Source organism: Nannobrachium achirus, assembly GCF_963921795.1.
Source record: "Nannobrachium achirus genome assembly, chromosome: 15".
NCBI classification, from domain to species: Eukaryota; Metazoa; Chordata; class Actinopteri; order Myctophiformes; family Myctophidae; genus Nannobrachium; species Nannobrachium achirus.
This window is the reverse complement of record NC_137822.1, coordinates 16,888,940-16,898,885: the sequence shown is the minus strand read 5'-3', so window position 1 is coordinate 16,898,885 and position 9,946 is coordinate 16,888,940. Positions and strand designations below refer to the sequence as shown.

The following is a 9,946-nucleotide window of genomic DNA, read 5'->3' as shown; positions in this document are numbered from 1 at the left end:
TTATACCGCATTAGCCGGCCCTCATCCCTCTCTTCCGCGATTACTTCTGGAAGTGGTAGCTGCACCAGATCAATACTTGAAAATGTCTGCGCTGTCAGTCACTGTGGACAACTATAGGTACAATATCCCTGGTAATTATAACGATGCCTCATATGTGGACTCCAGCAGGACAGCACATTATTTGGGTCCACACCTACCCCACCCACAACTGGTCCAAGCTAATGAACCTGGTGGAAATGGCAGCTGGCCGCCCTAACTGGATGCCGAATGCTGGTGTGCCGATCCAAGGGTTTCTCACTCCAGGAGGAAATGTTCCACGTCTCAACCACGTGGACCTATTCGCGCAAAATATAATTTGTCGCATGCTGCCTGTCCAGCCTTCTCAAGCTGTGCTACCAGATTCCACGCCCGGACCTTATCATGGACAGTGGACGACAAACCCAAATGTCACACTGAATTTGACCCTCATAAGAGCCACTTTTTAGCAGGGGCTGACTACTCCAGCATCGTGGCCATAGCAGAAGGCAACGGAAAATATGTCTTCCTGACAGCCTTTTTTGTGAAAATGTGATGTGACTAGTGTTCTTTAGTATCTTAGCTTTTAGTTGGTAAAGTTTAACACCACATGCTAAATTATTCAAGAAGACAACCAGGTATAGAACTGACCTCATTGTTGAGAGTCCAATGATTAGGCCACTATAATATGCCTCACTCACTTATGGTTTGTCTCTTATTATTAGTACTGTTGAAGTGTTCTTTTGTTTTGTTTTTAGCCTTGAAAGGTACTCCAAAATTGAACGGGTTTGAACATGAGAGTCTGATAATTGATCAAGTGCTGTTGACCTTAACACATTGACCGCCTCCCCCGATAGTCCCGAGAAAATTCCAATGTCGCTCCCCGCCAGGCCCGATAGTCCCGAGAATTTGCTTTTATATAATGTAATGTTTAATTACATTCTTCTGCAGCCCGTGAAAAAGTTTGAGCTTTCTGTCATATAAGGAACCAAAGATATCACTCATCAAAGTAAGTGTGTTTGAAAACAAGAGTGTAATAACGTATAAATCTCAATAGAAATGAATAAAACTCCCAATAAACCACAGTGAATGCATTTAGCGTGGCAGAGCGCAGCCCGCAGAGTGCAATCAGCGACACACTGGGCACACGCATGTAGAAGGATGTGGGGCAGGGATGTGCAGAGAATATTTAGAGAGGCAGGGGCTGACATTTCTAAAGGGGCCTTTTGGTGGACAATTCTATTGAATGCAGCCGTCAGGGGCAGGGGCTCAAGCCCCCTTTGATGTCTATGTGTGTACATGCCTGGTGAAGGGGCTGGCAGAAGCGACAACGGAGCAGCTGGATCTGAGACCATTTTGCACAAATCAAACAAAATCCAGTAAAATGTTCACTTGGAAAGCCATGACCTGCCTCATTGGCCAACAACACACAGCTTCATCATAACCCCCAAAGTCTCGACAACAAAATATTATGTCCCAGGCAGCCACACAACAACGAAGATCAGAAGATCAGATCAGCAGGAGCGTCACAAGGGAAAAGTGGGACTGAGTCTGATTTACTAGGGCCCAAGGTGGAAGGGGCTTCATTATTTTATACTTTTGCTATTGAAAAATAGCAGATCTACAAGCTTGCAGCGCGACACTCGGTGCCATGCTGTGAGCTTGTATATATCTATTTTTGAAATCCCCCTATGAAGAAAATTCATGGGGGGCCCGCAGTGAATCCTTGTACCCAGTGGGTACAAGGATTCACTGCGGCGAATTGTCTTCATAGGGGGATTTCAAAAATAGATATATACAAGCTCACAGCATGGCAACGAGTGTCGCGCTGCAAGCTTGTAGATCTGCTATTTTTCAATAGCAAAAGTATAAAATAATGAAGCATTTGAACAGATCCTCAGCCTCTGAGCCAAACAACCCACTACAGTACAAACACATAGAATCACCTGATGCAGCGCCGGTCCATTCGACTACCAATCCGATCTTCAAGCCCTGCTCGCGGGAGAGGAGAGGAGAAAATACCCCCCGGCGAAGTCCTCGGTCAGGCTTTTCTGGTCTGAAGAAAAGCGACGCGTCGCGCCCATATAACTCCAACAAAAGTAGTGAAAATAGCAGATTTACAAGCACACAACGCCTCATCCCAAGCGCGATGATCGTTTCACGAGTGTCCTCCAACGAGTAAGAAAAGTAAACGCGACGATCATCATTTGGCAGCTCTGTTTCCATCCTAAACGTACTGTTGTTTTGGTGGATAATATTCCAGTCTGATGAAAGGGTCGCGTCCAAGGTCCATATAACTCCATGTAACAAAAGTACTGAAAATAGCAGATCTACAAGCACACAACGCCTCGTCGCATCAGCCGCATCACAAGCACGATAATCGTTTCAACGAGTAAGAAAAAGCAAACGCGACGATCATCATTTGGCAGCTGTTTCCAAAGTAGGCCTACTGTTTAGCTTCGCTAGGTTTTCCCTGCTGTGCACGCGCGATGCGCGCGCGCATGCAGGCATGTGCATTTGAGGCGCGCCGTGCACGAGCGCGCAGCCTGAGAAGAGAACGTGCAGCGCTCCTGGAACCATCTAGCGTGATCGCACATCGCAGCAGTGTGCTCATAGACTATAATGAGTGTGCTCTGTTCTAAAGCCCGCCTACTGTATCCGGTTATGTAACACTCAGATACATGCAAGACACGTTTCCGCATCTGGTATAGACCCAGAACGGATCAGCAACAAGCAGGGCAAATTGTCCCAATCAGTTCTCTACAGGCCACTGAGGCCATGCAGCCAGCAGTTTGCGCACATCAATCAACAGAGCATGAGAGCGATTCAATTCAAAGGAACGTTATTGGCATGAGAAAACATAGGCTACGTTTACATCGCCAAAGCAAGTGCCACAAATAAATAAAAACAATTGAATATGGGGAACATATTTACAGTTATACACATAGGCCTTGCCTTATATAAAGTTATAAGAGTGTGTGTGTGTGTGTGTGTGTGTGTGTGTGTGTGTGTGTGTGTGTGTGTGTGTGTGTGTGTGTGTGTGTGCGTGCGTGCGTGTGTGTGTCAAAATGTGATCTGTGCAAAATAAAACACTTGAATGTTGAATAAAAGGTAAAAAGCTTATTTCTATTTCTGTGAAGTCAGTATGACGCCCTAAGGGCAAGAGGTGACCTATTACAGCCCTATTACACTATTCCAGTTATTGCCCTATTACACAATTACACTTATTACACTAGTACACTTATCTGATAAGTGCCTGACGCCATAAATTCAAATATCAACTGAATTATCCACTTGAAAAGCGATCGATCACAAAAAGGTCAATATCTCCAGTTATTTCAATTATAGCTGGATTTTGGTCAAAAATGGCTATTTTGAGATGGCTGCAACTATAGAAAAAAAGCTTTTTATTTATTTATTTTATTTTTTGGTGAGACTAGAGGTTGTCTTGTTTCATTTCAGGTACTGTAGGACATTGTCAAAAGAATACAGAATTTAGGAAAAATGTCAATATAAAAAAAAATTATAAATTTTTTCATTAAACAAAATGGCAGGAGAGCCAAACAGTCAATGTTAAAATGGCGGCCAATGTGTTAAAGGCCCATTCCCACTGGGCCAGATAACAGATAAAAAAATCTTTCTCCAGCTATTTTTCCATTCAAAGTGGATGGTAGATACAGATAAAAAGAAATATTTGCGACAGATAAAAGTATCTGTGGCAAATATCTGTAGTAGATATTTTTTTTTATATGTATCTACCATCCACTTTGAATGGAAAAATATCTGGAGAAAGATTTTTTTTTTGTATCTGTTATCTGGCCCAGTGGGAATGGGCCTTTAATCTGTTTTGTTTGCTAGGACAAGGAGTTGTGTTGTTTGGGCTGTTAACCATTGGATAAAGTTACATTGAAATACCTTGGGGGGAAAAAAAAAAAAAAAAAAAAGATTTCTAAAGATTTGTCTTTGTATTTAATTTTTTCCATTTTCCCAAAGAATTGTTAAAAGAAAAAAGGTTATTGAAAAAACACGGCCTGCTCACGTATTAGGAGGGTAGTATGATTCAACAGAAAAAATAATAGGTGTTTTTAATGAATCTATCATGGTTAAAATGGAGTTTGAAGTTACAATGGGTGTGTATGGGGAGAGGCCCTGGGCCTGGAGAGCTTGGTAACATTTACATCAAATATCTAAATATTGAATGAAGCAAATTAAAATCTGTTCAGGGTGTTCATAAGAGCCTGATTAGATGACAAGTATTTTTTTTAAAGTGAAATATCCCTTAAGTTATGATAGATCACATCTGACCCCAGGTGCCCCCCCCCCCCCCCTCACATGATGCATAATGTTTTTGTTTGTAGCTTCCATTTAGCCTGCAGGCGGCAGGCAGAGAGAGACAGCCTGTCGGCCAGTTGGGCAGAAGTTGCTTATTCTAACCGAGGCCTATAATGTTTTCAGATACATATTTTAGATGCTGATTAAGTTTCCACTGATTACAGTCTAGACGTCATCCTGAATGACATTCAAAACTGAGTAGCACTGTAATTAAAATCAGCTGTGTTTGGAGGGCAGTAATGGGAATCAAACAGGTGAAAGTAATCAAGGTTCAGGTATATATTCAGTGAAGTCTTGCTACTTGTCCCGAATCACTTTTGTTCAGAGGAAAATAATTGTCTATTTAGGGATATCAAAATACAAAAAATGTTTATTTTCTCTTTTTTGGGTCATCTAGTGTTAGGAATGCCCATATATTTACCACGGATAAGCTCTAAAAGTGTGAAAAACTTTGACATTTCGTTTCACTTCAAAACAAAAAAAATAAAGGGGTGTGGCTAGCGATTCAGGGTCTGGTCCAGAGCTAGAACTAGGCTATCTTTAAACTGGATCTTTGGCACAAATATTCACAGAGTAGCCTACTTCAGTGTTTCTCAAATGGGGTACGTGTACCCCTAGGGTTATGCGGTGGTACTGCAGGAGGTACTCAGAAAATCCCCCCCAAAAAGAAACACAGAAGTAGTACTAGTAGGCCTACATTGTTATGTTTAATGATGATACTTGAAGAAACCAAACGTGTTGTGAGCTTCATAGTTGCCAACCCAAATGACAATGGTACCAGGCAACTGGGATGTGTTTGAATGATGTTTAACTGGGATGTGTTTGAATGATGTTTGAATGCAAGTTATTGACATAAAAACTGGACTGGATTTTAAACTCCTTTTCTCTTATTGGCGACGTTGTATTCTTAAAAAGGGGGGGGGGTGTATCATATAGGCCTACCACTAGTTATGGTTTTAATTATAAGGAAAACGTTGTCGGGTAAAGGTGGTACTTGGATCTGGGAAAGGGGTCTACTCAAGCGGTCAAGCCAAAAAAGATTGATAAACACTGGCCTACTTAACTCGCCCTGGCGGCGCGACCCCCGGTCCGAGCTTGTGACTTCGTCCAACTCCCCGGGGAATGCTTGTTGGACGGCGTGCAGTGCTGACCACTAGGTTCAAGTCTTTGGGTGGATCAGCGATCACCGCAGGTCGGCGGAGCGAGGCGGAAGGCACCCTGCTAAATTCCCCCACCCTAGCTGCCTAAAGGAGACCATAGGTGCAGCCTCCCCTCCTGCCTACACACACAAACTATAGCTCCCCCTGACTGCCTGTCTTCACCGTCGGCCTGAACTGTAATCAAGCGAACGGTCCCTCCCGTCCCCAGAGTGCCTCGCTGCAGAAGTGTGCTCCGACCCTGTGCAAAAGTCTCACAATTAAGTGTTTTATCATGTCGGCTGCCGGCGTCCTCTCCACTCTCACACACACCAGCCACACACACCTCCTCCTGAACCCAATAGTCAATCACAAGCGTCCAGTCCACGCTCTCCTTCCACACCTGAATTCACAGCCTCAATCACTGCGTCTGCGTCAATGCGGAGCACTTTAGTGCATTATTCATAATCGTGATATTGTGCCAGCCAGGGGGGGACCCCCAAAAGTGAAAACCTCTGAAATTTTCCAAATGTAGCCTATTCCCATTTGTCACATTTTCTCTCTCTCTCTCTCTCTCTCTCTCTCTCTCTCTCTCTCTCTCTCTATGTGTGTGTGTGTGTGTGTGTGTGTGTGTGTGTGTGTGTGTGTGTGTGTGTGTGTGTGTGTGTGTGTGTGTGTATATATGTGTATGTATATAAAATGCTGTATTGCTTGAGGAAAATAAGTTGGCCTCAACTGCATAAGGACAGTCATGTATTAGACCTACTGTATTCTTTCGTAGTGCAGTGTGGCGATGTCACCAGTAGGTGGAGGAAGTTCATAAGGGTGGAATAGTACATTATTAGGCCTAGTACTAGACACTTCGAGTCTCTCGAAGACAGGTTACACCAGTGTTTCTCAAACTTTTACATTTCAAGGTCTCCCCTTAACCCTGACAGTGTAGGCTACAAAATGGATTCATTTGGTTCCATTTGTACATTGTCAGAGAGTTACAGACGTGTATGGGTCAATTAAGAAAGACTCCAATGAAGGAACCGACAAAGTCCCTGGAATCCACTTTGAGAACCACTTATACTCTCTCTCTCTCTCTCTCTCTCTCTCTCTCTCTCTCTCTCTCTCTCTCTCTCTCGCCTACTTTGCAGATATATACATTATAATATACTAGCCTAATGCCTATTATAAAACATATCCCGCCGAACTCAGATTAGGTCGTTTATTCAAGGGCAAAAGGGTACAATCCGAGAAAAAAAGACTGACCGAAAAGAGAGAGGTCGGACACAGCCACTCAGCCAGGAGTGTAAACGGTTAACGCGTCATTCCAGAAAGGCGTGATTCCTTCGGACTGTGTGTTGCACAGCACACGCAGTCAATGGTCTCACATGGTATCACAAACTGATCTGACTCTGACAGACACAACAACGGAGGTGCGCGTCCCAGAGTAGACTAGAGTGCAACAGGCAGCACGACGACAACATGCATCTGGCATGTCACGTTTATAGGAGAATTAATTGGTGAGTTAAAACCCGTTAAAACCTGCTAGCATTTTGACGTTATTATGAACATTTAGAAACGTATACTATAGGCTAACTGTTACATAGGCCTATAGCGTCAGGTCTACATAGGCCTATTTCTATACTATTTGTCAACTGTTTAGATTATTACACTAAATTCTTTTTTAAACTAGGCTTTTTAATCCATTATTAGGCCTATATATAAATATGTTCTCCGTTTTTTATATATCGGCTAGCCAGCTAATGTGAGGATAAAATATTATAGGTATACAGGTAATGTAATGTAATGTAGGCTATTACGTTTAATTTAATTTCACTTTTTTATTTTATTTTATTATTATTTATTTATTTATTTATTATACTTTCTGTATATTTTACTTAATATTTTGAATGCGTCTGACAGGGCTTAACATTGTCTCTGAGGACCTGCTTAGCCATGAATGGAAAAGGCTGCCAGCTCCTGGTGTCTCCCTGTGGCGTGCCCCCATCACTGTGTATGATGACAGGGCACCAGTCCCCATCCATCAGGATGCCTGTGCACGGCGGCGCGTCTCCCCAAAGGGCCGACCTTAGCTCTTCCACAGGTATGGATAGAGCCAGAGGAGGCGCCATCCACTCCCCTGCCTCTGGGAGACAGCTGGGTGGGAATCATGCTGCTGTCTTCCCTGCACTGAGCCTCCGCAGGCAGCTGTTGAGTACAGGGAAACAGACATATTTGTCAAGCGCTTCACCTTGCCATCAGCCGTCTGCTCTTCAGCCTCCCTCCAACACACTGACAACTGCCATTCAGACGAGACTGCAGGGCTTCTCTGAGAGTTTCAAAGGTAATGCTTCAGTCAAGTTGGGTGTCAAGCCAGGTGTAAACCTAATCAACAGAGCAGTATTTCATTACTCAACCAACCTGGCGTAGGCCTATACATATAAGATGTAAAACAATTTCAGAACAAAAAAAAAAGACAACAGACGTACCCGCTCACAACACATTGTGAGCTTGTATGTCTGCGTCTGCACCTGCAGCTTGTAGATGTGAGCTACAAGCTCCTGTTACCAACTTGTAGATCTATTACTTTCTCTATTGTTGTACAGCATAGTGTACATATATTATATACTGTACCCGTAGGGCCTACTGTAGGTGGTTAAGCAATTTGTGCAAAAGAGCAATCTGACGAAAGGCCTCTCTACCTCTCCCTAGATGTTTGTCACAACTCACAATAAAATCCTGAATGTTTTAACTTAGTTAATAATCAGAATGTCACTGCTATACCTGCTATACCACCAGCATGTGGAACGTCCTTCCGCAAGCCTTAAAGGAGAGCAAATCCCTAGCCTCCTTCAAAATTGGTTTGAAAAGTCACCTTCAGGCAGCTGCTACTCGTGACTTGTAAATAGACTAAGCCCCTATCTACCCCCCCTTTTTTATTATGCCTTTGTAATTGATGTTATGCTTTTTCCGCTTTTGAAATTGCTGTTATCCTAGGTAAAGTACTATGTTCTATCCGTCTGTCTTTCAATTTTATATGAGATACTTAAAGTGGTTCCTGTGTAAATAAGCCGCAAGGCTTTCTAGGATCTCCTTTTAGTTGACCTTGTACCAGTGATTTGTGCTGTCATGAAACTGTACTTTTCTCTATTGCAAACTGCTAATAAACTCTTCAATCAATCAAAAACTATGCTGACTTACATGCACATCTTCATACTTCACTTCCTCTCAATGTGGCCCTCCCATGCCTACAGTCTCCTCCCTCCCTAAACTACTTGTCCTCTTATTTATAGATAATTAACCAAGCATAAAGTTTGTCCCTACATTTTCAACAGAGGAGAAGCAGAAAGAGGAGAAAAGCTCATTAGTGATTAACAGAGCAGAAAGCTTCTCTGGTCTGCCCAGATCTGTCAGCAGTCTGCAAGCCTCTGGTGAACCACACAAACAGGGGCGTCACACCAAATTCTGGGCCCTGGGTACAAGGATCCACTGCGGGCCCCCCATGAATGTTAACTATTGAAAAATAGCAGATATCTGCAAGCTTGTAGATCTGCTATTTTTGAAAAATGATATGAATTTGGCCACGGACCCCCATCTCAAAATATTTAGTTCCAGGGACCCATCCGGAAGCAAAATTTGAGTTACAAATGTTCGAAATGTTTAATAGGCAACAGTGTGTCTGTTTGGAAAATGTGTTTGAGTGTTTTTAAAAGCACATTTTAATTTTGTCACGGTACTGGGGTGTTACAGTTCTTTTTTTTTAACTCATCAAAACTGGGAAAGCATCTTTGTCATTTTAGATTATTTTATACTTCAAAAATAGCATATACGCAAGCTCATAGCGCGTCAATTCGTGTAAATCTTTGACTATTTTTAACAAAAATCTTTGCTTCTGGGCGTCCCACGAACAACATATTTTGAGATGGTGGTCGGTGACGGTTAGCCTCGTAAACCAGACTCTCCTTGAATCAGAAGGCAGGAGGAGTCTAGTTAGGCTAGGTGACGGTGGCCAAATACATCGTTTTGGGGGTCCTTGACATGAAAAAGTATGAGAACCATTGATATAGCAATATACGTTTTTGGATTCTGGATTTAGAGGGCATTCGTAGAATCGGCCTCAGGTCTTAACGGGTAAAGCAGTTTCCGTCACCACCACTACAAATAGCCAGGTATGTATATGACTGTACTACTGTAGATCTGTAATTCATACTACTCTGCCTAAACCGTCATGTGACAGATGAGTTGGTGAATCTGAAAACCTTTTACCTTTGTGTCCAACAGGTAATTTCCCACCAGGGCCTTCCATGAAGGTGTTTGGCCAGCCAGCCAGTGCTAATTTAAGGGTTTCCTGTAGTCCCATGGTTGTCCAGAGTATGGGTCCAGCATCACAGGGGCATGGCCAACATTTTACATCGGGTCCGCCGGCAACGCACGCCACCGTACATCCACAAGGTGTTCCTCTACCACACACT

At 43.1% G+C, this 9,946-nt stretch overlaps 1 protein-coding gene across 1 annotated transcript in view; it reads left to right on the top strand.

Annotated features, from left to right (window-relative positions):
* Nucleotides 1–7,430: 7,430 nt before the first annotated feature.
* LOC308299642 (zinc finger protein GLIS3-like) overlaps nucleotides 7,431–9,946 on the top strand; it is a gene marked incomplete at both ends in the record, with an annotated part of 5,440 nt that continues 2,924 nt past the window's right edge. Inside the window, 2 exons of the mRNA XM_080743434.1 lie at nucleotides 7,431–7,818; nucleotides 9,756–9,946. The exon at nucleotides 9,756–9,946 is cut by the window's right edge and continues 8 nt beyond it. Of these exons, the coding sequence (XP_080599560.1) occupies nucleotides 7,431–7,818; nucleotides 9,756–9,946 (579 nt within the window). The remainder of the gene's footprint in view (nucleotides 7,819–9,755) is intronic.